The sequence below is a fragment of the Penicillium coprophilum genome (assembly GCF_028826855.1).
Source record: "Penicillium coprophilum strain IBT 35676 chromosome Unknown utg000002l_segment0_segment0, whole genome shotgun sequence".
Classification (NCBI taxonomy): domain Eukaryota; kingdom Fungi; phylum Ascomycota; class Eurotiomycetes; order Eurotiales; family Aspergillaceae; genus Penicillium; species Penicillium coprophilum.
Window position 1 is genome coordinate 103,557 of NW_026622721.1, and position 25,704 is coordinate 129,260.

Here is a 25,704-nt window from a genome sequence, read left to right on the forward strand (position 1 = left end):
GTATCGCTGTGGAGATATCCTGACTGCATCTTCTTGAACTACTTCTGTTGCCCACAGATTATTGAGTCTTGCAGTTTTCCCTTCTCATCTGCCTCATTTGGCCTGTGAGTATGTTGGCTTCTCCATCTGGTGCCATTGCCAGGGGCACAAGGCTTTTCTCCACTTGTCGAGCTCTTCAGCATGACAATCCTTTGGTTAGTTGTTACTCTATATTCTGGAGCTCCTCCTGGCTCAATGATCTTCATTGCACGAATAGCTATTTTTACCTACATTTGCTGACTACCAGAAGGGGCTTCCACGCTCTGGTACCCCACCAACTTTCCGTTCGCGACGAGGGATGCCCGAAAAGCGCAAGATTCGAGATGTCAAGAAAGTTGTTGCAGTATCCTCGGCAAAGGGAGGAGTTGGAAAGTCTACAATAGCAGGTATGTTGATATTCCCCGTACCTATCTACGTCTCGAACAGGGTGACCACAGCGCAAGAACTGTCAGCCCAAGTGGAACGAACAATTGCTAAAGAGATCTTACCAGTCAATCTCGCGCTATCATTTGCGCGCCGTGGGATCAAGACAGGCATTCTGGACACTGATATATTCGGCCCTTCTGTCCCCACCCTACTAAATCTCTCCGGCGAGCCTCGTCTCGACGAAAGTGAGTCTCCGTTCTAGGCTCGACGCCATTGCAGCGATAATCAATATGCTTATAACATGACCAGACAACTGTCTTGTCCCTCTAACAAACTATGGCCTCAAATCGATGTCAATGGGCTACCTCCTTCCTCAAACACAAGCCGATAGCACAACCGGCGAACTACCCATGGACACTACCCCAATCTCATGGCGCGGACTAATGGTAACCAAAGCCATGCACCAACTTCTTCACTCAGTATCATGGGGTCCACTGGACGTTCTCATCCTTGACCTACCCCCCCGGAACTGGCGACGTCCAACTAACAATCAACCAAGAAGTCATCATCGATGGCGCCGTGATCGTATCCACACCCCAAGACATCGCACTCCGCGACGCGGTGCGCGGCATCGGGATGTTCCAGCGAATGGAAGTCCCCGTTCTTGGAATGGTGCGCAACATGGCATATTTCGCGTGTCCGCAGTGCGGGACTCAGACTCGCATTTTCTCGCATGGAGATAACCACCACCACGCGCATGGTGAAAACCACGGTGTAGTAGCTGAGTGTAAGCGGCTCGGGGTCGACTTCCTTGGTGATATCCCTCTTGATGCTCGGGTGTGTGAGGATGCTGACCGTGGGATGCCAACTGTTGTTGCGGAGGAGAGTGATGAGCGCAGCGCGAGACGGGAGGCTTTCCTTGGTGTTGCTGAGCAGGTGGCTCGGAAGATTGGTCTTGATTGGCGCTAATGGTTGAGTTCATCTTGTCTAGACGTAGAGTTATCAATATTATGTATTATATTAGACTTGCATCATCCGGTGGCTGGCTAGTGGCTGATCCGCTTCTGCGTTGAGCTTTAATTTCAGCTATCAATATGTCTGCATGGATACCTGCACTCACAATCGGCTCACGGGATTGGTGTCAAAGCAAAAATGGGGTATATATTGTATTTACTCTCATGCAACTACAAATGATAGTCGACTGTTAATAGCCTAGAAGTTGACTGCCAAAATCGGGTATATCCAACAAGAAACACAAAAATAACAAAGGAAAACGGAAAGGCGCTGGACAGAGCTTCCACAAAAAGCCAGATTCTGAACAAATAATCAAAAGGACAGTTCAAAATGACGCAGATAGTGGGATATGTTCATAGATGGCAATTCTTCAGGGCTTATTCGGCGGTTCTGTAAGTCTCCCTGTCCGGCATTTCAGGGCGGTGCGACATGGAGTCCCGACCAGTCGCAGAGAATACAGATAGAGTATCTGTAGAACGACGGCCTTTTTCGCCAGCCATCATTGGAGGAATAACACCCCGAGCACCTATCACAGCGCGGCTGCTAGCCGCATCAGATGCCATGTTCATGTAGGTGACAGAGTCCTTGTCGCCGCTGATGGTACTGGCAGCGTCCGACATCATCTCGCTTCGGCCAGTGCCAGATCCTGCAGCGGATGTTGGCCGGTACCTACTATGAGCCAAGGAGATATCGGATTTCATGGGGAGAGTTCCTGCGGCATGAAAGATACCCCTTGTGCTGGCGTTCTCCTCGGTAAATATGTTGTTGTTCACCCCTGGCAATATAAGGATCGGGGGAGCACTCGTTTCCGAGATAGGTCGAGAGACGGTTCCAGGATCTGTGGATATGCGTGCAGTGGAAGAATCACCGTTAGTGGGGTGTTCTTTTTCATCCCAGCTGACTGACATGTCACCGTTAGACTGCGACTTATTATCGGTAAGGTCAGTGTCTAAGTCTTTTTCGGTTTGTGTATTCGTCGCCGGAGTGCTTGACCATGCTCCAGCCTGCCCAGCATCAGTGCTGACGCGAGTGGAACGTTTGCCCGTTTGCTCGGCCTGCTTCTCCATTTCTATTCTGCGCTCGTCGTGCTTGCTGCCCCAGCCGCTCCACATCATCATCCCGTAGTTCTTCTTGGCATGTCGTTTTGGTAGTACTCCAGGAGCAGCTCGTCGAGCCGCCAAAGAGCTCGGAGGAGGACATTCGCCATCAAAGTCTTGGAATCCATGCGCCAGCTCTTTCAGGCGTCGGCTCTGAACTCGAAGCTTCTCCTTCGCAAATTTGATATCCCATTCCTGTTTTGCATCCAACCACATTTGGATGAGTACGGGATTCACTGCCCCAATTTTGGCAGGAGGGATATCTAGCACTGGGTAAGAAGAGGGAGGATCTAGCGGGAACACATGTCCTCGTTTATCTATTCTTTGGCGTATCATGTGCTGATGGAAGGCTGGAAGAGGATCCCCGGCCTTGCCCACAGATGACGGCCCATGCCCATCAGGTGGCTTGCTTAGTGCGGCTTGAGGGCCCGGGACATCCTCCTCTTCTGAGCTGCTGGAGGAGACGGCCGAAAGAGCACTATCATCCGCAATTTCGACCTCGCCATTCTGTGCCCGAGCCAATGCCCAAGAGCCAAATTGAGCAATCGAACGGAACATGTACTTGGCTGGCCGCGTGAAGCTCAGAGTAGGAGCGACATGGCATAGGTCGTCCCAGACCTGAAGTTGTACATAAGTCGGTTTGTACTTGTTCAAGATTTCCCGGTTGGGATCGTCCTCATCGAGATATGCGTCACCGGGTGGGTATGCTGTCGGATTCGCTGCTTTGTGGGCCACGTAGAATTGCTCGTCACGAAGCGTCTCACCACCGCCACTCAATATATGTAGAGGGGGCAGACCACCAAGGGAAGGTTGGAGGACTGGCGAAACCAGAGGGTGGGACATGAGTTGGTTTGTGGTGTACAACTGAATTTGGTCTTTGAGTTCGACGGTCTTTCCGTCCAAGACAACGTGAATGTTATCGGGTTCGGCATCCAAGCCCGTAGGATTTGGAGCTTGCTGTAGGCCAGGGTAGGCAGGCTCGGCTGGGGATGGGCTGTTCTCGTGGACAGTATAACCGCGGATGGCAGTCTCTTCGGCAGAGCTGTTCCGTTGGGGGATAGCTTGTTGAACGTCCTCAGCAGTCACTACTGGTTTGCGCGACATTCTTTTTATTTCCAAAATATCATCAGCGTTGGGAGGAGGCCAAGCGGCCGAAGGTTTATATCGAAAGCCATAAGCAGGGATATAATCACCTGGGTTATCCTCAACAATACTCGGGAAAGAGTGTGTCAAATCAACCCAAGGTGAGATCAAAATGGCGCCCGCGGGCAAGGGAATACCTTGATCTCTCATGATGACCAGCATCGATAAAGCCATTCCTCCGCCGGCAGAGTCACCGGCAAGAATGATTTCCTTCGGGCTATGGGACTTGAGCAGCCAGAGGTATGCCGCCATGCAATCATACAGGCCACATGGGAAAGGAAACTGCGGCGCTAGTCGATACTCCGGTGCAAAAACACGCCCCTTCAGCTTGCGCGCATGGCGCTGCATCATGTACCGATGGGTGTCCACACTTCCGAAGAAATAGGCCCCGCCATGAATATATAGCATCACACGATTACAATGTCTACCAGCGCCCTCCGTTTGATTGTAGTGGTTTCGCATCTCAATCCACTCCCCCCTCAGCTCTTCGGATGGGCCACGCCATTGCCACCATTTCTCTCCTCCCACTCGCATCACACCTTTGGGGCCCAGCTGCTTTGTGACAGCGTGCGCCGCAGAGGACAAGAACTCCTCGGGGATTGTGATAGTCTCGGTTCTCACCCAATGCGGACTTGGAACCCATTGGCGAGTGAACGCCTGAATGTCTTCGACGGGGTGTTTGGATGCATAGAATAGGAATTGACGAACGATTTGGATACCCTCATCATAGGTAATATGAACGGTTGGTTTCTTATGTAGCGATTTGCGATTCAGGTACTATAGTTGCGCCATGAGTTCAACAGCCCTAAGCATATCAGCGTCACGAGGACTTACGTGACTGATGAGAGTATGAAGGACAGTTGGAGTCAATGCCACACCTAGTGCGGCTGTATGTAAAGGCATGATTTGGGGATATGCCAGTTGGCGCAAAACCCAAGTAAACCAAAGAAAAGGAAATTCAAGTAAATGCAAGGAACGGAAGCCAAGAATGAGATTTAAATGAAAGACAGAATGGAGGATTTGACCAAATAGCCCGACGTCATTTAAGGAGAGGGAAAGGGCAGAAGAAGATCCAATTGATTGAGAGGACCAGGGGGGATGATGTCATTGGGGAAATAAGAGCTCGGATCTGCGGTGGATAATTCTTCGATCTCTGAACACCCCCCCGATCTCTTCCTGATTGATCTCCTTGGTCTTGCTTTTAATTGCCTCTGGGCCGTCCAATCCAACTGACTATCACAATATAAACTATCGCAATAATACTAGCAACAACACAAGTGGTGATGACCGCCCCACGAGGTCCATGCGCAAGCTTGAACCCAAGCCCAACATTGATAATACCTAATATCATCATGAATCGTCCAAACCAGCGGTGCATAAAGGCAAAAGGCCCTTTCCTACCCGTCTTTCGGAAAAACATGTGCTGCAACATGCCCATGGCAGGTTGGAAAAGAGCAAGGGATGCGACAATGATCATCCCGAGGATGGTATGGTAAGAATCGATCAGTTCAATCTGCCGTGCCATGGAAACTCCAACTCCAAGGCCTGCAATTGCCACAGCCAAAGTGAGAAGTTGAAATGTTCCGTGAATCTTCACAGTCCATCTCGATGGGAAAATATGAAGTCCGAGTGCGAAGAAAGGGAACATGACCACAAAAGCTAAAATCATAAGCACAGCATGAGCGGTCTTTTTCTTTCTGATTGTGTTTCGGAAGGCCACATATTGCGGATCTTCTTCACTGGGGGAGATGGACACTCGGTCCAGTTGGGCGAAGGGGTTTGATGAGCTACCCCCGTCGCTCTTTGCAGGTTGATGATCATGACACCGTGATCATCATGATGCGTGATATCCTCAGACAAATTGCGCGAATGCAGGGACTCTCCGTATTTAATCGCCCAAATCCACGGACTCGAGGAGCTGTTTACATTTTCTGTTCCCCCATTCCATTTTAGGCAAGTATCGCATCGGATGTTGGCAGTGATGACTTCGCCGTGCACACCGCTGCCACTCAAGATTGTAATCTGGGCGTCCTTGTTATACAGCGGTTGAATTTCTCCAACCCCCGACCGTGGAGAAACCGTCACATTGTTGCCAGATGTGTACACCACAAACATATTGGCGCCTGCCATTTGCCTTCCTTGGCCCAAGGCAAACCACTGCACTTGGCGCGTGGCATTCATCTGGAAGTAAATGGGACCCGAGTTGGATTTGGCAGTATTATTGGGGACATTGAAGCTATAAGTAATCTCATCATGCTTTTGGGGATGAAAGCTTTGAACTTGGGCCAAGGCAGGAATAGCCCAAAGCCAAGAAAAGATATGCCGAACCATTGCAAAAATCGAGATCGACTACAGAGTACTCTAGCCTCAGATAGGGACTCATTTCAATAAATACCCTCCAGTTCTTTGTTGCACAGTTGACATCCCAATTGGCCTACGTCCGATCCAAGAGTCTTTGTGGCCATGAACTTTGTCCACAGATGTTTGGATTACCTGTCAGAGAGTTGTATGTCACCTTACAGGATGTCTATTCGAAGAGCTTAAACTGACTATCTCGTTCTATACCTCGAGCTATCCCAAGTAGAACGGTCATACAAGCTTGCTGCGCCTCCAGGGCTCACCATGTCAGACCTATGTCAGCATCTGGAATTGCCGATCGGATCAAATATCAAGGCTACCGCAGTTCCCAACGGGTTCTTTGGGGCGAAATATGAATGGTCAATCCCAACTTCGCGACTAGAAGTCCTCTCGAGGCCAAAGTCTATAGAAATGTGGTGCTCTATGTGCTACCTAGGCTTTTGGCGTAAACTGATGCCGATAATTGGGGAATAGGTTATGCGTAGTTTCAAATGTACGTCTGTATATATGAGGTCAAGAATATCATATGGAAAGAAAGACAGTTCTCCAAAATTTCATTGACTCAATATGTTGAAGACAGACTTTCTCAGCCCCAATGAAAAAGTTGTTCTTTCGCTCTTGGGACTCATCTTCATCAATGCCTAGTATAGAATCACAGACGGTGACAACTCAGCTATCGGTGAAGGTAGCGTCACCTTTGTGTCTCCCCGGGAGAAAAGCTCGAGCTTCATTTCAACCTGCAGTCACTCAGTGTCTCAAGACTCTCTTTGTAACACCTGTTATCCTATAAATGGCTCTTTTCTAGTGAGTGGGTTGTCCCAACTGCAGACAAGCCAGTGAGTATCACAACGACTTGGTTACTCTCGTCAATGACAGAACCCCATTCTGTACTACTGTCATCAGATTGATCATTGCCACGCGGGCATGCGTGGTATTATCAATCCGACGTAAGCAGGGCAGGCTTCGATTATTCATTTTTTGTCAGCTCATGTTGCAGGGAACCCCTGGTCTCTTTCAAGCAGAATATAGCAAATGCAAAAGTCAGCGCCTTACCTGCAATGGTTCAGACTCACTCGGGAGATATTAGGATCAGTCGCCGAGCAGCATACCCAGCAAATCGGCGAGCTACCCGTCTAGCTCCATTTCAAGTCCAGCAAACTCAGCTAGTGCGATGACTATGGTCAGGTGTATAGGTATGCCTTTATCTCTCTGTCGATGGCGTAGGGTTATTAGTGCTGGTGCTATAAATCTAGCCATCTGTTTAAATCAGAACGCCCCAGCAGGGGGTTTTTCACAATGCCCACGTGTTTCTGTATGATAGCTTAGCCTGAGCAAGAAATATCCAAACGGACACAGAGAGAGATGTTTTTGAATACGCCGTGGCCACAATGCAAAGTCTATGTCGGTAGAAGGGTGGGAAAATTCATTGACATCAGAAGAGAATGACAGCTCATAGCATGATGCATTCAAGAATGATAAGTTAGGATCATCTATGCATTTGGTCTAGCGCTATTGTCTATAGACACCTATAAATATCCATAAGGACGAAAAGGCAACAAAGGCAAAACATCTCAAGTTCTCTACTGCTTCTGCATTTTGTTAATTTGCTCTTTCTCTCTTTTCTTTCTTTTCTGTTATTTGGAGCTCCGTCACAACTTCAGTGTGAATCTATCGAGTGTATTGCCTCATCCTACCTATGAGGTAGATGACCTGATAGATCAGGAATACTGTCGATCTCATTTTATCAGCATCGGTCATTATAGATAATGCTTGCTCGCTGGATCCTGACGGGTTGAAGAGACCCTTACGAGAATGGCCAATTGTCGTGGTGGAAGCAACCCAGCGACACCCTTGACTATCCAAGTTGATGACTTGTCCTTTCGCCCATCAGTCTCGGAGCATGCATGATTTACAGATCCCGGTTATCTGGAAGATCTGTCACGCAGAGTCTGCGGAGAACAATAGACCCGAGTGCTGTTCAGGTATTTCTTTTATCTTTGGCTCTTAGTGACTTCAAACAACAACCACTTTCACCACACTGCTCGCTATCATCAAAGGTCTTGTTCGTAAAGAAAGATACTCAAGTCATCGGGCAAGGCCTTGTAAAAACGGATCACGAAATTGCTATTTAGCCCCAAGGTCCGCACAGGCTTCCGCGCGGTACTCAGAAATGAGACATGGAGAATATGCCCACCTTTCAGGCGAACTAAGCAGCACAGATTCCAATCATTGTGGTGGATATGGTCGATCGCATTTTGGTGCCTTCTTGGCGCCGCAGAAGGTCCCCAGCTTCGAAGCGGATGGCCTAGTGAGTGGGCAAATATAAAGGCTACAGACCATGCCACATGCTGAGTTCAGTCACACTCACCATGCTCGGAAAATTCTCTCTTGTAGTGGTGATGCTGGTTGCCCGGGCTTTGCCCGGGCTTGGAGCGATCATTGAGCCAGAATTGGTAAAAGTGACAACCTCCCAGACAGTTCGAGGTGGTGAACTAGCCAATATTTATTTGACTTGGGTCAACCAACCACCAAGTTTGATCAAATCAGTCTATGCGCCCTGTGATAGCGAGAGTTCTTCGACAAAAGGGCAAATCATCGGACAATTTTCAATCCACGATCACCCTCCGCAAAGGCTGGCTTGGGCGGTTCGAGAGGACGCTCCAACGCACCATTGTGTTCACATATATGGGTCTGACAGCCCAAATACGACGCAAAAGGTCTTGGGCAAAAGCAGCCCTGTCTCCTTGCAGAATAAGCGCAAGAAGCGGTCCACGGCAGATATCGATAGCCCATTGCTGAAGGACTTTGATGCGCAGGGAGCGTGGTTCGACGGAGTGGCCAAAATCAAAGACAAGGTGGAAAGTGACGGAGGAGTGGCGTCAAAAATCTCACTCAAGAACACTTCGATCGCAATTGTCGGAGGTGGGATCTCTGGACTTGCAACGGGGTTGATGCTGGACAGCGTCGGTGTATACAACTGGGAGATCATTGAAGCCAGCGACCGCATTGGTGGCAGATTTCGCACCAAATATGTCGCAGATACTGAAGAATGGGCTGAGATGGGACCAATGCGACTTCCATACTCTGTCACTTACAAAGACGATAATGAGACACTCCTGTACTCCGATCATCAGTTGACTTTTCAAATGGCCGAGATCTTGAACAACATGAATGGGAATGATTCGCAATGGAAAATTGATTTTATTCCCTGGATCCAACACAGTCCCAATGAGTTGTATGCTCAAGGGACTCGGCGCCATCCAGATGGAAGAATTCCAACGCGCGCTGAGATCGAGGCAGATCCAAGCCTGGAAACCCCCTCAGAAATGACAAACGCCGAGTACCACAACACCGAGGACCAGATGAATAAAATCCTGAAAGACGAAAAGACTCTCAAGTCGCTTCAGAAGGATATCTGGAGGGCTCACAAGACCGCAATGGACCAAGGGCTAGATGACTGGAGCGAACAGGCGATGATGCGGCATGTTTTCAAAGCTAGTCAGAACATCACAGACGAGATCTGGACGTCGTCCGACTACGATGTGTTCTGGGATGAGCTGCATCATAACTCCAACCTCGGGTTGGATGGAAGCAGAGACAGTATAGGCAAAACAGAATGGCTCTGTATCGATGGAGGATTCAACCGCCTTTCTGATGCTTTTATTCCTCACGTCCGCGACAGGCTTACTCTTAATCGGAAAATCAGAAAACTCGAGCCAGTCAAGGGAAGTGATGGTCATACTCGCACTCGACTGTCATGGTACCCTAATGTCTCAAATCGCACCTCCGAGTCTAAAGAGTACGACTACACAATCATGACCGCGCCATTCACTATGACCCGCTTCATGGATCTACCCAAGTTTTCGTCGGTCCTAAACCGCGCAATCGGTGAAGCCGGTCTACGATTCAAGTCCGCATGCAAAGTAGCCCTACTATTCTCCGAACGATTCTGGGAAAAGGGCGACCGACCAATTTTCGGTGGTTACTCCAAGCCATCGAGTGACTCGGTTGGTGCACTTTACTACCCAGTATATGGTCTCAACGAATCCCGTCCGGGTCTAATCATGCACTACCGAGGCGGCGATTGGAGTGACCGATTTGTGAGTTTCTCTGACGAAGAACATGTCCAGACGGTACTGGATTCGATTGTCAGCCTACACGGTGAGCAAGCGCGTGACCTCTACACGGGAGATTATGAACGTCTCTGCTGGCTTCAGGATGAGCATACCGCGACTTCTTGGTGTCGGCCGGATGTTGCACAGCATGAACTATACATCCCGGCTTATCACCAGACGGAGCATAACACTATTTTTATTGGAGAGCACACTGCACCAACACAGGCTTGGGTTAGCTCTTCATTGCATTCTTCTGTTCGTGGGTCGGTTCAGTTGTTATTGGAGTTGGGCTTGGTGGATGAGGCGAAGGAACTGAATCAGCGGTGGATGGGGAGATGGATCAGGCTATAATGTGTCTTGATTTCCCTTGGGAATGGGTACATTGTCTTAGAAATGAAAATACTCAATGACTAGTTACTACTTTTACGATGGCCCTTGGCATGTAAGCTTAGTTTCTCATAGTAGATCAGACCAATCATCATCACGATATGTACACAGGCAAATGGCTCTGTAGTTGACATCTTGCTATATCTGACTTTCTATAATCCGACTTTTGAGGTTTGACACAGGTCCACCTTCATATCTATCAAAATTCAGGATGGTCTAGAGGTGGGTTTAGGATTGAAAGCGCTGCCAACGAGCCTAACAAATTCTTCTAACCAGCAAAATGTGACAGGACCAAAGCTCCTCACAGTTCCTCATCCTCCATATAATCATCATCCGGGCAATCCACCTCTTTGAACACCCAATAAACACAATCACTCGGATTCGCGGTCTGGTAAACATATCCTGTGGGGTATGTTGCCAACCCATTGTAGTTGTTGTAGCTGTTTTTCAAATTCACACAAAGCAAACACTTGTTCTTCTGCTCATCCAGATCATCCCCCTGAATAGAGTCACGATCACAACTCTGATGCGCCTTGAACGGCGCAATGTAATTCTCGACATCGCGGTAAATATTCGGATACAAAAACACTCCAGTGAAACCAATCCAGGTCGGACCCTTGGACCAAGCCGAGCCATGCCCATCCCAGAGATAAAACCGGTCATTCTTGTACACGTTTTGGTCGTCTTGCTCACGCTTGCAGGAACCCCGAGTGGAGCGGCAGATGCGGAATGGGCGCCGGTTATCGTCTGCGTCATACCGGTAGTATGCGCCTTGTTGGTAGCCTAGCTTTTGCTTTTGGTTGTTTTGAAGGCGATAGCATTTGCCATAAAAGAGACCTAGCTCGTCCTTCTGTGGTTGAATCGGTGGCATGGGATAATCAGGAACTGGGGTGAAGAGGTTGTGGAGGCCCGGGAAGGGTAGCATTGGGGTTGACGGGGCACTTTGGATAGGATGAATGAGGGAAAAGGCTAGGAGGAAGTTGAGATATAAAGATATTTGAGGCATATTGAGGTGATGGACACTTGATAGGTTTCAGGGCTTGGAGTTGGCACTGTGATCTGGAGTATCTGCCTGTGTGGGAAAACGAAAGGTATAAATATCCACGCATTAGAAAGATTCAAGAAATTGGCGGGTTTCTATAGTGGCATCATGAACTCAAGGACTAAATATATACCCATGGTACTGCAGAATCACAGTAGTTACAATACAAAGTGTCATTGTCATAACATGTTCAGCTAAGCCTTCTGGGGTAAAATCATGGTTTCATTCTCAGGTAGGATTGAAAGGATTCAGAGCTGAAAGATGAGGTTATTGAGAACTTTGCACAGCACTCGATGAATCATGAATTGTCTCATTCTCTTGAAATGGGAAGTTATCCTTTCAGGACTTATTCCTAGTGGCTGTTTTAGAGTCCCATTGTGCTTTGAACAAAAAGATCCCTTAACAATTGTACTTCCCCCATCGTTAATATATGGCTGGTCTTCTATATTTCTCCTTGGTTCCAAAATTTATTAAGCCATGAGATCCCCCTTGATCTTAGCATCCTTTTTTTATGTCCATGTACATTTGGGTGCAGGTAACTTTTGCCATCCAAATAATGATGGCGCTGGATACTGTCCACCTAATTCTTACGGTGGCACTGGATACCAGCCATGCGGGAATCAGATGTATCCCGACTATCCTAGGCCAGAGAAACCTTTCTACCCCTATCCACCCGGCTATCAAAACCCACTTCAACCTGGCTACCATCCCTATCCACCAGGGCCTGGGAACGGATTTGGCCCTTCTGGCTTAAGGCCTCCCTTTTACCCTCCCGGGTTTGAAAATCCCTTCGGTATTGCGAGACCTTCTCCATCCGCCAGATGCAGAGTTAACACACTTATCTAGGATCGGGATATCCTGGTGGAAGTCACTATAATCCGTGGCTTCATTTCCCGCCAAATCAAGGACCGGGGTATCCCCAGCCAAATCCTAGTTGGCCCCGACCACCAAATGACAATTGCAAGAAATGTCCCCCTGGGCCTAAAGGGGACAAAGGTGATTTGGGACCGAGAGGTGAGCCGGGCCCAGAGGGGAAACAAGGCGAAGATGGGCCAAAGGGAAATGATGGCGCCAAAGGCGACAAGGGCGATAGGGGTGAGAAGGGTGACGGTGGTGAGAAGGGTGAAAAAGGTGACAGTGGTGAGAAGGGTGAGAAGGGCGACAGTGGTGAGAAGGGTGAAAAAGGTGACAGTGGTGAGAAGGGCGATAAAGGTGACAAGGGTGACAAGGGTGACAAAGGTGATAAAAATGGCAAAGACGAAAAAGGTGAAACCCAACGTCCTAACGATACCACAACTCAACAAGGCTTGTCCCTCTCGGAGCTCGAAGCGCTTCGGCTTTGCCAGCCCAAGTCAAATACCGATGGCAAAGAAGTCAAGGTTGGTGACGTGACATACAAGATAACCTGTCGGCGAGTCATTGCCGGAGAAAAGTACAGTGTCTTCAACACGCATCGTCTCGAAGAAGCTATGGTCATTTGTTCAACCCTGCCCGGCTGTGAAGCAGTTGGTGCTAGCGGCAGCTCCATCGTCACATGGAATCCCAATCGAGATGTCGAAACAGCTCCATCGCCCGAAGGAATAGTTGCTGTCGCAATGCAAGCTCGGCCATCGAAAGAGATTCCTCAAAATATCCAGAAGGCGCGAAAGAGCGAATGCCCAGATATCCATGGATCAACATTGGATGTGGGTGGTGTCAAATATGAGATCTTTTGCACAAGCAAGAGGAACACGATCAAGGACCCTGTGAAGACAATGAGTGCGGAGAAAAATCTTTTCGAATGTCTCGCATTATGCTCTTCAGAGTCCAGTTGCAGATTTATTGCGCCAACGGGCCCTACGCTGAAGTGTTCAATTTCTGACAGGCAGGAATCAGGGTTTGAAAACGATAAAGGAGAGAGTAGGATCTATTGGGTTGCTCGTGCCATCGATAGGAGTTGATTGGCTTTGCAAATGCTATATTAGTAAATGGTATAGGCCATATATATCACAGTCTCTCTATCATATAGTCCTTCTGTGTCGCTTGTCCTACAAAGAACAAAGAAGATTGAGAATGCACTTCGTCTAAACTATCAACCCAAGTAGGCAGTTTCAGAATGCAATGCTACAAGGGGCTGAGGCCTTGCTTTTAGAGTGTATCATATACCCACCAAGCAATACATGTTCGTAATACACCTGGTTCAACAACATGGATACTCATGCAGTCATTCAGCTAGAAAATTCTTCAGTTACTGAAGACTTGTGCTACCTTTGCATTTCGCCAGGGCTGTGTATAAACACCCGAGAATACTATATTGTAGCCTGAATCAAAAGTTAGTAAATTTCTGCTTAGAACTTACTTCCTCATCCCCGGCGAATTTCAATGACGGTTACTACCAATGATGCATGCAGCTCAGTCTACCCATGGGGTCCCTCTTGTAAACGTTTCAAGCTTCAACTGAATCTGACATTTATTTTCGATGGCCCGTGGTTGATAGTCGGGGGTGGGTTGCCAGAAACATTCCCAGTGAGCGGGCTGCGAATCAGCATAGCCCAGCCCGGACGAACTCATATCGGGGAATGTTGTGGCAGCTGAGCTGCCGGTTCGAGAAAATCTTAATATAATTCAATGTTTGGATTAGGACAATCAGCATTTTCTCGCATCTCATTCTGATTGCCATTTGTCTCGCAACCCATAGTCGGGAAGGCTTGTTTTTGATTTTGACGTGTGCACAGCACAGTATAATGTGGAACTCGTATCCAAATGTTTCATTGTACTATAGAGACACTGATCAAGACATTTTGTTCTTCGTCCCAATATCCATTTATGACATAGTGAGGAAATAAATTCACTACCATAGCTAGGAAGCTACGTCGACTGACCATACAGGTAGGGTTGTATAGATGGGCCAGACCCTACTGCTACCAAAGATTTCTATGAAATCATCCGCACATTATAGTGATACCAGCATTATAGCAGCTGAACGAGCAGTCTTCATGGCTCAATCTGCAAACGGAGTGCATGATCTCGCTCACAGACCATAGCATAGTTGGAAGTAAAATTATGCATTGCACAACTCATATCGATGTCACCATACTAGTGTAAAGAAATCAAGACTGTTTTGTTAGAACAAATACCTAATATCCCACGGGAATTCTTCGTTTGTCTTTTCAACAGCCCATTGAGCACTTGGCGTCCTTCCGGTCAAAAGAGTAAACATGTGATTGTATGATAAAATGTGATTGTGGGAGATTTATATGTAGCTTCAACTACCATGATCCCTCATTTGTTTATTTTACAGTCACATTCCCCTTTCTCGCCTCGATCCCCCTTTTCTCCCTTTTCTCCTTTTTCTCCTTCATCTCCTTTCTCGCCCTTATCCCCCCTCTTGCAATCAGAGCTCACGGGGCATGGATCAGGTTTAGGAGCTGGACGATTTGGCTCTTGGGGTGGCTGTGGATAATGTGGATAATGAGGATAATGAGGAGGTAGAGGATAAGGATATGGGTATCCAGGCGGCGGCGGCGGCGGCGGCGGCGGTGGTGGTGGTGGTGGTGGTGGTGGTGGTGGTGGATAGGGCTGCTGCACAGGATAAGGAGGTTGGTATCCAGGCGGTGGCGGTGGCCGTGTTGGATGAGGATACAGATGCTGATTATGATGTTCGTGGCCCATTCCATTCCCATTCCATCCAAGAGGTGGAGGATATCCCCCCAGATTTCCCGGACTAAAACATAATGGTGTGTTTGGGACAAAACTGCAATAAGACGCGTACCCTGGTGGATAGCATGGGGGAGCAATACATCCAGTATAGAGTTGCGCAGTGGCACTATGCATATTAGAGATAAAAGCCCATAGTAAAAGGAGACTGGACTGCATTTTTGCACTGGAATAGATGGGCAAACAAAGTGACAGGAACACCCCTGTGGCTGAGGAAAGACTTGTTGTCTATTAACATAAATGCGCTGGTCTATATTTTACCTCACTTGAACCCACGTAAATCTGCGACAGTTCCGTCAAAGTGGAACTGATCAAAGCTAGATGATCCTTTACGGCCTGTCACAACCTGTCAAAGCCGGATTCATTCCCTACGTTCTACCTTTGCATTCCATCTCTATGATCAAGGGCTGCGCACGGACCCAGGATCAAGTATGACCTTCGGCTCGGTTCAAGACCTTCAACATCTATTCACACAAGTCTATGACTCTTTCATAAAAGGCGCTCAGCCCTGCTGAAAGCAGACCAAGCAAGACAGATGCAAGGTGGTGTGGAAGTGAGAAGGACGTTTTAGGACTCCAAACCCACCCAGCTACCACCTCTTTACTATTCCTATAGGACCTACCGGCTCACTCATCTTCGGTAGAATGTGAGTAATCTGGTCTGGCAATATGACATCTAGTGAATTCATCGTCTTGTCGGATCCCAAGGTTCACAGAGTTGCATGACATGACACACCTGTTTATATTCTATGATCTATGACGATCTAATGTGTGAGCCTGTGGATAGGCAAGTAGGTTTTCGCCTATTTTTAGCATTTATCATGTTGCTGTTCTCTTCTCATTATAAGCCACTTACTATTCTAAGGCTGTCGAACAGCTGATACCTCGAGCTCGCCCCTCGGATTTTACCGTTGATAAAACAAAAGAAGGAGCTAGCAATAGGCAAAAATGCCTGTTCTTTCCAACCTGAAGCTTGCGGCCCTTGGCCTTCTCATGGCACATTTATTTGGAGTGGTGAGAAGCGTGGAATTACCGGCAACAGACGGTGTAACGGACGGTGTAACGGGCGGCGCAGGAGGTGGAGGGCTTGGTAGTAAGGTACCTCCAGTTGGTGGAAAAGGTGAGAACCCATCCCTATACTGGTGAATGTATAGAAAAAGCATTAATCTCTCGGCAGGGGGCCTGGGAGAGACAGTTCAGGGTCTCGGTATTGATCAAATTCTCAATCTTGACCTAGACAATCAAAAGGTACGCTATACTGAGAGATGCAGGGACTATATGACTCAAAAGTCTCAATAAAAGAATGCTCATTAAATGACCACGGACAGAAACTCGTTGGTGTAGGAGGCCAGCAGGGTGAGGCAAAGATCGACGTTCTGGCCGCAAGGCGTGCCCGAGAGAACGATAGTACAGTTGAAGAGGAGAAGCAAAAGATCAAGGATAATCAAAAGAAGGACAAGAATACAAAGCAAAAGGCGGAAGAAGACCTGATAGCAGGTCGCCTCAATGTATTCTATGCATATGGCATGCAGAGTGTCGGGCAGAAGGTTCGTCCCAAATGGGTTCTGGTCTTCGAGAATGCATTCACTGCCCATGCATACTTCGGCCAGGTGATGCAAGATTATCAGGAGTACTACAAAAAGAGCAGAGAGAACTCAAAGGATCCACGTATGCAGGACTTACCTTTCCATACTATACAATCGCTCTATCTAACTTGAAACAGGTCCCCATCCACAGATCTTCATTTTCCCCCATGGTGTCGGGCCTGGAGAGTTGGAGGGAGTCAGTAAATACAAGGACTACGCCAACAAGTTTTTTTTCAACCTGGTTGATGAGAAGACCATGCAGCTGCCTGTCATTCCTGTGCAGGACAAGTATGGTTATGTCCTACATGGCGCTAGTTAGGATGGCTTTCTTGAGGAAGGTCTCGACCGGGACTGAGCAAGAACCGTGCTATTGGACTTTTACTACGCAGTATCTTACATTCACGAATATCATGATGAATACTTTGTCTGGGTATTTTTCACTAAATCCGTCTTCATCGTCCTGTAGCGTTGTAGTTCCTCGATACTCCCTTCGATTCTCTGTGCGAAGTGCATACAACGTGGTATGTAGCCTTCCCGGACATGGAAATCACCGTCTTGTCGCATCAACAACAGGCCCTATAACCTTCCTATGCCCGTTTCCGGCTTGTAACCATCCGTTGATCTTATATGGTTATAATTCTTTTTACTTATCTGCTGCATGCTTTACTTCGTAGATAGATCCATATTACCTGCAATTATTGAGCTTCGCATTCCTGTCATTACAACCTCGCCAAGCCCTAATCCAGCATACTTCCGCCCTTTATCTAAGTCCTCATATCAACGAGAAATGAAGATTATAGAAACTTCGACGGCTTCAATCGCACTCTTCATATTCATTGATTTTTCCTTCGCTCAAGTCGCCTACATCTGCACCTCTAACACACTATGCACGCCCGTCTCGCTATCTCAACCAGGCCAACAACCATGCCTCAACTCGATGCAGCCACAGATGGGCGGCATACAGTATCCCTTCTCTCAATTTGGATATGGCCACGGTGGAACTGGGCATAACCAAGGTGGGCCCTGCATGTGTTCACACGGCGGTCCTAGCCTGCCAAATTTCCTCCCACCTCAGCAACCTTCATTCATCAGTATGCCAAATATGGGCGGTCAAGGTCCGCTATTTGGATTTGGACAGCAGCATATGCCGTACCCACTCGCTCCTGGTGGTCAATTTATTCAGCCTCAACCTATACATCCGGTCACTCAGCCTCAACCCGTACAGCCCATCATTCAGCCTCAACCTTTACATCCGGTCACTCAGCCTCAACCCGTACAGCCCATCATTCAGCCTCAACCTTTACAGCCCGTCACTCAGCCTCAACCTTTACAGCCCGTCACTCAGCCTCAACCTGTACAGCCCGTCATCCAGCCTCAGCCCGTACAGCCAGTCATTCAGCCTCAACCTGTACAGCCAGTCATCCAGCCTCAGCCTGTACAGCCCGTCATCCAGCCTCAGCCTGTACAGCCACAGGCTTGTACTATTTGCCCTCAGGGACCTGTTGGTCCGCAAGGACCACAGGGGCCTGCAGGGCCTCAGGGGCCTCAGGGGTCTCCAGGTCCTCGGGGACAAATGGGTACTCAGGGGCTGCAAGGGCCTCCGGGAAAGCAAGGTGATCAGGGTGCTAGGGGTCCCTCTGGTGCTGATGGAAAACAAGGCCCTAATGGACTTCCTTGTACTTCAGGGTGTGCAAAGCCAAATTCGGGAACAGGGGAAGGGGAAGATCAAGGCCCACATCCTGGAGGAATTGCCAAAGGAAACGGTGCAAATTTTCAAGAGACTGTACCTCCTGCGAGCGGGAACGGAATCGCCGATGGGAATGGCGCAAATTTCAATCAAAATTTGCCCATCCCCACTGTCCAAAATGGTATTGCTAATGGTAAGGATTCGGTACTTGAGGATTCTGTACCTCCTGTGGGAGAGAAAGGAATCGCCAGTGGAGATGATGCAAAGTACAATGATAGTGTGCCTAAACCTAGTGACCAGACAGGTATTGCCCAAGGAGAGGGTGCAATCCTTGAAAATAATGTACCTAAGCCAATACTTGATTGATCTATCTACAGATTATGGAAATCAAGCAGCAATCCGACATTGCCGTTCTCTATAAATTTTGTGGCCCTACCATTCCCTGTCTATCTTCTTTTCTCCCTCTCTTTTCTCTCTTGTGAAAGCTCTCTCTTCGTTGTATAAAAACCAGGTTGGCCAGGATTTTTCCTGTAGTTTTCAATAAACTGCTCGAGGTTTGCTACTCTGGCTCACTTTAGAGTCCCAAATTAGGCAACCCTCCAAATCTGCGAGGAGAGGGATGTGAATAGTATTGCCGCAGTAACAGTCAAGCATTATAAAAGAAATTTGCGCATAGCTATCGATCCGAGTCGAGACAGATGCAACCCTCCCGACTCAGGGCGACGCGACCTAGTAAGCTGATTTAATCCCAAGCATCCAGCCCCTTGACTTGACTTCCTCTAGCTTCAGGAGCCAATTGAAGGAAATTCAACCACACGGCTACCTTTATCTCGCGCCCTCTCTTCTCTTCCGATAATGAAGTAGATTATGTCGTTAGGAATATCTTGAACCGATGCATTCATTCTTAGTTCTGTAACGATTAGCGCTTGGTGTAGTGGAAATTTTAAAATATATGTTGTATAGTATCTCACTCCTACATGGTCATTCAAATACGTCTACCACGACAAAATATCTCCATTGAACGATATGAACTTTCCCGACACATCTTCCCTTGTAGCATTGTCAATAATATCAAGCATCCCATTCACACTTTCCTCAATAGTCACCGGTGGGTCTTCGGAATATCCCCAGTCTGTGGCAGCAGACTTCCCCATCCGCGTCTGCGCCCAGCCAGGTTGCAAAGCAAACGCAACCAAGCCATCTTTCTCATTTTCAAGATGAAGAGCCTTGGTGAGCCAGTTCAAGGCTGCTTTACTGGGACCATATGCACCACCGGGAACAGGCTCTTGCTTAGAAATCGAACCGACGGAGGAGGAGATGACCGCGAGCTTAGGCGCAGAATCCGATCTCTGCATAAGTGGCCAGAAGGCTTGAAACACGAGGAGCGGGGCGATGGTGTTGACTTCGAACGATTCGCGAAGATCTTCCGCCGATGTTAGAAGGGCTGGAGCCATGTGTGTCGCGAATCCAGCATTGCAGATGAGCACATCGATATGCGTCACTGTGCTAACTGCTGCGGAGAACGACTGTACAATCTCTTCGGGGGGTATTGCAGTTGAAAAGTCCAATTCGATGATATGGAGGGCACTATTTTTGCCGATTTCAACACCTTCAAAGTCTGACCTAAGGTTTGTGGCTGCGTTGTGGCTGCGGACAGAGGCCACGACGGTGGTGGCAGGGCGTTCTAATAGCCGTTTGGTCAGTCCGAGACCGAGGCCTCTGTTTGCACCTGTCACGACATATACTGTGTTTGCAGTGGAGGTCATTTTCGTGAATGGTCTTGATAGATGTATTTCTTTTATTTGAAAAGAAAAAGAGAAGGAAAGAAGAAAGAAAGCAAGGCCCCCCTCCTTTTATACTTGACTTAGGGCTCATGTGAAAAGGGCCCGTGGGCCCCAAGGGCCAATCAGCGCTGAACTCATCTCAGCCGTACTCAACACACCTTGTCATTGCTATATTTAATTCAAGACCATACTGTTGCTTATGATACTTTGGTCATATCATCTATCAAGCCCTCACATCTAACCAAATATGGAATAGTCAACTCGTTGATCACTACGGAGTACTTTCGAGTCATTTAGCCTATCAGGCATTCAACCGCCAACCCCTGAGAATTATACCGAGAAATCCCGCAATCACCGAAATCATCGCCAAGACATCGAAATCATTGCCAAGGAGGTGGAGAGCCGGAGATATCTTCATATCTTATCTATTATGAAACACTCACAGAAGGGCCAATGGCTGTAAGCTATGCCCGTTATCTTGTTGTTTGAAGTTCACAGGACTAATAGGGAGGTCCTATAATTCCGGTGCACTCGGAAGGTTGAACCGGATGTACGTGGGAAAGCGTCCGATTGTGAGTTGGGCCGACATATTTAAAGCTCCGATCAGCTCAAAGATGACTGCGGGAAAAACATATCATGGCTCCTAGCGGTCTTGATTCCGGCCTTTGGCGTGTTTCTACTTCTCTTCTTCTCTTCCTGGCTGCCTCGACTATCTCTGCCACTTCAAGTGTTGATAATGGCAGACTTTTTACGGTCAATGACATCAACTACTATAGCGGTGATGCAGTCTCGAAGATAGTTATTTCGGGTTCTGATTCGACTCGATTGGACGAAATCGTTCCCCTGACAGTTATTCGGACAGATGAAGCTCTGCTCACCACGGACATCATAAAAGAAACCATTTCGAACTATTCAGCCGCAGATGATGTTTTTCAGGCGGGATTTCTCGAAGGTAGGTGTAATTCAAGACAATGTTTCTACCGAATACCTCATGTTGAATATAGCGGTTTTCCTGGTCTATGATGGACATGGTCGGGGCCAAGTCGAGCCCGCTGTTCAGGAGGCTCTGAAGGGACTTGGAAATAAACTTGTGATGGCTTCTTCTAGCTATAAATCTGGAAAGCATATCAGTTCTGCCAAACTGCGTCATGATATACCAAATGGGCCCTACTTTTACTCGCCGCGCACTGGAGAGATCTATCAGGCCTTCCGTCTCTATTCAGACCATCAACTAGCATTCACTGAAGCTGCCCTTAGCGATGGGACCGGAGGGTTTAAACCCTTGCCAGCAACCTCGTCGGTGAGTAAAATTTTGACCTATCTTCAAGCTTTTCTGATCAATTCCAGGGCGCAATGACGAAAAGTGTTGCTGTACCATCTAGGCTTTACTATACGCCAACATCAGCAAAGCCACTTGCTGGGGTACGTTTATCAATGAAACTTACCTTGTTTTGAAATTTGGCTAAAAATATGAAGTTACGTGTAGGAGTAAAAGATATCTTTGATATGAAAGGTCTGCGGACTAGCGGTGGTAATCGGGCCTTTTACGATTTATATCCTCCCCGAAACACCACCGGGCCCGCACTCCAAAGACTCATAGATGCGGGAGCCATTATTGTAGGAAAAATGGGCACCGTGCAATTTGCGAATGGAGATAATCCCACAGCTGACTGGGTCGACTTCCACTGCCCTTTCAATCCTCGGGTAAGTCCAACCATCGAAATCGACAGAGTTCCACTAAACGTTGCCTCAGGGTGATGGCTACCAAGCTCCCGGCGGATCATCTTCAGGGCCTGGTGCTGGTATCGCGGCTTATGACTGGCTTGATATTGCCATTGGAAGTGACACGGGTGGCTCTATGCGCAGCCCAGGAGGAATGCAGGGACTCTTTGCCAACCGGCCTTCTACCGGAGCTGTATCCCTTGACAATGTGATTCCACTTTGTCACGTACTCGATACAGCTGGTGTTTTTGCTCGCGATGCCGTCACCTGGTCCAAGGTTATGCACGCGTGGTATCAGAACTTCACTGACTATAGAGAGTACCCAAAAAAGCTATTTTATCAGAACTCTTCTTTCCCCAAGTCCAACACAGCAGCCGGTGCTTTGCTCGAGGAACTAGTTATAAAAGTCGAAAACTTCCTGGGTACAAAGAGGGAGTTTATTGATATCGCTTCGCATTGGGAGAACAGTCGCCCTTCTGACACACCCCCGAAGATCAATGACCTGCTAAATACTGTGAGATCTAACTCAGCATGAGATACATACTTTGACACTAACATCCTGTAGACCTATGCCGCGTTGGTATCTGTCGATCAATATCGCTCTCTTTCTTTGCCGTTTTATGCCGACTACGCAGCAAAGCATGATGGTCGCCGACCCTTTGTGAACCCAGGCCCCTTGTCGCGATGGGCATGGGGCCAGAATAATGGCGGCGATGCCATATATGATGAAGCTTTCAAGAACAAAACAATCTTTAAGGACTGGTGGGAATCAGATGGATATGGAAAGGCAGACGAAAAGACTTGCTCTGAGGGTATCTATATCTATCCTTACAGCAAGGGTCAGACACAGTATCGGAACACCTATTTTGAGTGAGTGAAAACACCTCTTTTAGACGGCATTAATTGCTTACATATACAGTGCACCTTCTGGACCTCCGATGGGCTTTTCGGATGGTCGAATGGCCGTCTTGGCCGGTACCCCTGATCTGGTAGTCCCTGTGGGAGAAATCCCCTATTACTCTACCATCTCGCTCCAAACAGAGTTTATGCCCGTTACCATGAGTTTTGTCGCAGCACGAGGCTGTGATTTGATGCTGGTCAACCTCATTGAGGATTTGGAACAGGCGGGTATCTTGAAGCCCGTGAGAACAGGGTCAATGATGTATCCTGCGTGAGTCCAAACGAATTTAGTTTCACTAGTCAGGGAATTTTCTACGTAGAAATCCAATGTCAAATTATTTGTTGAGCGAAATATCTCGTGGTCCGCCGGGACCCTCTTCCAATCCGTTTCTCCTAGGTGTGCCGGGGCGCCAGTGCCAGAATGGGCGCATGAAAGATGTGCTTTGATCCCCATTCTCAAATATATCCGCGGCATGCTATGAGTTGTTAGTCCTCGTCTTATCAATGGCGTCGATTTTCTTGCCTTTCCTAGCACCGGTAGGAACTTTGCACCATGGCCACTACCACCGGTGCAAACAAATACGGATTTCTCTGCGTAAGTTGGAACATGGTCGACCTAATTGAGAACTATATTAGCAGAGTTATATAGGGTAGAGAAGAACTATATGCTCACCAAAAATGAATTATCTAGCGAGTCAGTGTACCAACAAAGCTTTGTAGAGAAAAAAGGTGTATTCTCAAACTCAGGCAGGAAGACAGATACAAACTGCTTGATGGCATACAAGGCTGGCTCTGGGAGTATTGAACACTCATCTACTGGAAGAGGCACTGACCATTGACCGTCTTGGGTGAACGGAGTATCTTGCGGCGCTGGCTGGAAATTGGTCCACTGAAACACAATCAGCAGATATCGAGAGAAAGATAACTAGATCAGCATTGTATACCTTGATTCCACGGTAGCCAATCTTGACAATGCCTTCCGGGGTCCTTGGTAGAACATAGATACTTCCTGTGTCATTTCCAGAAATGTCTCGGGGTGTGCTCTTCCAGGTCATGACGGGGAAGCGTTCTGGTGAATACTTGTTCCATAGCTCAGTGTTGCTCTTGTCTATCTTAAAAGTAGCAAGGCTACCAGCTGAGGACTCTAGGTGGTAGCTCAATTCAGGAAGGATCTGCGTTGAAAACGATCCGGCTTCGAAAACCTCAGTAAGAGGAGATGGGAATTGGGGATTCTCGCGACTTACCAGCCACAACAACGACATCCGCATCATGAATGATACCATCCTTCGTCTTCAACCCGGTAGCTTTATCTTTGCCTGGCTCGAGATTGCTCTTCACTTTGACCAAGTGATCAACAGCCCCCTTTGGCCCGAAACAAAATTTCACCCCCTTGTCGGCAGCCAATCTTTGGTAATGGGCGCAGGCATTGCTGCACCTCACAAATCCGGCCAGAGAGTCAAGGACTGCTTCATATGTGCTTTCAGCAGAGTCTGGGATGTGGAAATTGAGTATCTTGTCTTTCCAGCCCAGCTTATCGGCCCGTTCGCAGTCTGCGGGGTCACTCTTAACGAACTGCGTGTCTCGTAGACCATCACGCTGCATATTGGCTAACGTCTCCTTTTCTAGTGTGGCCAAGTGGTCGGAAGGCTGTATACGGAGCATTCCGCTGTTAACAAAAAGTTGTATGTTTCCACTGTCGTCTTGTTCCGTTAGTTCACGCTTCTCGTCCTCAAGAACCCACGCTCTTCGGCTTTCCAGGGCGAGACGTTGGTAGTGGATCTCTTTTCCATAGGACGCGCGGAACTAGTACGGTTAATCAGCACAAACTTTGATCTATTCCAGTTCAAGTAGCTCACGATCTTGTTATGATCGGCGGATGCAGCTTGTACATCCTCGGCTGTGGGGTCATATCCATTTGCATCGTATTGGCTTCGATCAAAGACAGTCACTTCATAGTCTGCAAATTATAAGTTATTTGTAATCTGCATCGAAGGACGTGCTTTGCTTACTTCGATCTCGCAGAGCAATCGCCAGTGAAAGACCAAATATGCCCGCTTGACTGGTTTAGCATTCTCCACAGACTCATACATCTGAGTATCTCTCTTACCTCCAATAATGGCGACTGACTTTGGATCTGTCATAGTTGACTCGTCTTCAGGTGTAAGGTGGTGTCTGGGGTCAATGTAGGAGGAATGGAGGTCCCCGCAATCAAGCCAAGAGCTTCATAGCCCACAGGGTCCTGCGCAATACTCCACCTGGATGAGCGAAGGTAACCAATCCCTCGATAATAATTCTCCGATGATAAGACTACTAGCACGCCTTTTTCACTTTGGGGTATTTAATGTACCCCAATTATTATACGTAGTCTGATGACTGAAAGTAAATATATATAGTTATACATATATTGACACATACCTATGTATACACATCCACCCATGTTTTATCATCTGTGCATAAGCATCATATTATACATATATACTGACTATTTTCTGTCCACCCGAAACACAAATGATACACTTGAAATATATAAGATGAAGGGATAATGTATACACCATACTAAGACACACAAAATGATGATAACGCATTGCCATCAAAGAGTGGATACACAACCGCCCGGATGGTCTAGTGGTACGTTCCACTTATATATACTGTCCTGCGAATCTCAACTAATGAACAATTAGGTATGATTCGTGCTTCGGGTGAAACTTATGTGCGAGGTCCCGCGTTCAAATCGCGGTTCGGGCCCTTCTTTTTTTTTTTTCAATTTTT

General features: G+C 47.8%; 11 protein-coding genes across 11 annotated transcripts; 6 read left to right on the top strand and 5 right to left on the bottom strand.

The window, feature by feature from the left end:
• Positions 1-337: 337 nt before the first annotated feature.
• On the top strand, positions 338-1,374 carry N7500_001433 (ATPase-like ParA/MinD; the record flags this gene model as incomplete). Its single annotated transcript, XM_056672579.1, has 3 exons — positions 338-650; positions 715-894; positions 965-1,374. 3 exons carry the CDS (start codon positions 338-340, stop codon positions 1,372-1,374), a joined length of 903 nt encoding a protein of 300 aa, XP_056536098.1.
• Positions 1,375-1,796: 422 nt separating this feature from the next.
• N7500_001434 (uncharacterized protein) lies at positions 1,797-5,840 on the bottom strand (the record flags this gene model as incomplete). The annotated part of the gene is made up of 4 exons (XM_056672580.1): positions 1,797-4,436; positions 4,494-4,546; positions 4,923-5,318; positions 5,414-5,840. 4 exons carry the CDS (start codon positions 5,838-5,840, stop codon positions 1,797-1,799), a joined length of 3,516 nt encoding a protein of 1,171 aa, XP_056536099.1.
• Positions 5,841-8,386: 2,546 nt separating this feature from the next.
• Positions 8,387-10,483, top strand: N7500_001435 (flavin monoamine oxidase family protein; the record flags this gene model as incomplete). Its single annotated transcript, XM_056672581.1, has 1 exon — positions 8,387-10,483. The coding sequence occupies one exon, from the start codon at positions 8,387-8,389 to the stop codon at positions 10,481-10,483; it is 2,097 nt and encodes a 698-aa protein (XP_056536100.1).
• Positions 10,484-10,820: 337 nt separating this feature from the next.
• On the bottom strand, positions 10,821-11,444 carry N7500_001436 (uncharacterized protein; the record flags this gene model as incomplete). Its single annotated transcript, XM_056672582.1, has 1 exon — positions 10,821-11,444. One exon carries the CDS (start codon positions 11,442-11,444, stop codon positions 10,821-10,823), a length of 624 nt encoding a protein of 207 aa, XP_056536101.1.
• A 673-nt stretch (positions 11,445-12,117) lies between these two features.
• On the top strand, positions 12,118-13,501 carry N7500_001437 (uncharacterized protein; the record flags this gene model as incomplete). The annotated part of the gene is made up of 2 exons (XM_056672583.1): positions 12,118-12,187; positions 12,549-13,501. The coding sequence occupies 2 exons, from the start codon at positions 12,118-12,120 to the stop codon at positions 13,499-13,501; spliced, it is 1,023 nt and encodes a 340-aa protein (XP_056536102.1).
• Positions 13,502-14,941: 1,440 nt separating this feature from the next.
• N7500_001438 (uncharacterized protein) lies at positions 14,942-15,891 on the bottom strand (the record flags this gene model as incomplete). Its single annotated transcript, XM_056672584.1, has 4 exons — positions 14,942-15,264; positions 15,313-15,366; positions 15,524-15,593; positions 15,880-15,891. The coding sequence occupies 4 exons, from the start codon at positions 15,889-15,891 to the stop codon at positions 14,942-14,944; spliced, it is 459 nt and encodes a 152-aa protein (XP_056536103.1).
• Positions 15,892-16,204: 313 nt separating this feature from the next.
• N7500_001439 (uncharacterized protein) lies at positions 16,205-17,161 on the top strand (the record flags this gene model as incomplete). The annotated part of the gene is made up of 4 exons (XM_056672585.1): positions 16,205-16,376; positions 16,434-16,504; positions 16,585-16,924; positions 16,980-17,161. 4 exons carry the CDS (start codon positions 16,205-16,207, stop codon positions 17,159-17,161), a joined length of 765 nt encoding a protein of 254 aa, XP_056536104.1.
• Positions 17,162-17,935: 774 nt separating this feature from the next.
• aclF (extracellular proline rich protein) lies at positions 17,936-18,895 on the top strand (the record flags this gene model as incomplete). Its single annotated transcript, XM_056672586.1, has 1 exon — positions 17,936-18,895. One exon carries the CDS (start codon positions 17,936-17,938, stop codon positions 18,893-18,895), a length of 960 nt encoding a protein of 319 aa, XP_056536105.1.
• A 629-nt stretch (positions 18,896-19,524) lies between these two features.
• Positions 19,525-20,295, bottom strand: N7500_001441 (SDR family oxidoreductase; the record flags this gene model as incomplete). Its single annotated transcript, XM_056672587.1, has 1 exon — positions 19,525-20,295. The coding sequence occupies one exon, from the start codon at positions 20,293-20,295 to the stop codon at positions 19,525-19,527; it is 771 nt and encodes a 256-aa protein (XP_056536106.1).
• Positions 20,296-20,949: 654 nt separating this feature from the next.
• N7500_001442 (uncharacterized protein) lies at positions 20,950-23,210 on the top strand (the record flags this gene model as incomplete). Its single annotated transcript, XM_056672588.1, has 7 exons — positions 20,950-21,265; positions 21,318-21,613; positions 21,661-21,735; positions 21,790-22,017; positions 22,067-22,549; positions 22,601-22,905; positions 22,955-23,210. The coding sequence occupies 7 exons, from the start codon at positions 20,950-20,952 to the stop codon at positions 23,208-23,210; spliced, it is 1,959 nt and encodes a 652-aa protein (XP_056536107.1).
• A 60-nt stretch (positions 23,211-23,270) lies between these two features.
• On the bottom strand, positions 23,271-25,076 carry N7500_001443 (NAD(P)/FAD-dependent oxidoreductase; the record flags this gene model as incomplete). The annotated part of the gene is made up of 8 exons (XM_056672589.1): positions 23,271-23,411; positions 23,471-23,551; positions 23,609-23,824; positions 23,880-24,127; positions 24,180-24,738; positions 24,792-24,892; positions 24,945-24,989; positions 25,043-25,076. 8 exons carry the CDS (start codon positions 25,074-25,076, stop codon positions 23,271-23,273), a joined length of 1,425 nt encoding a protein of 474 aa, XP_056536108.1.
• Positions 25,077-25,704: the final 628 nt, after the last annotated feature.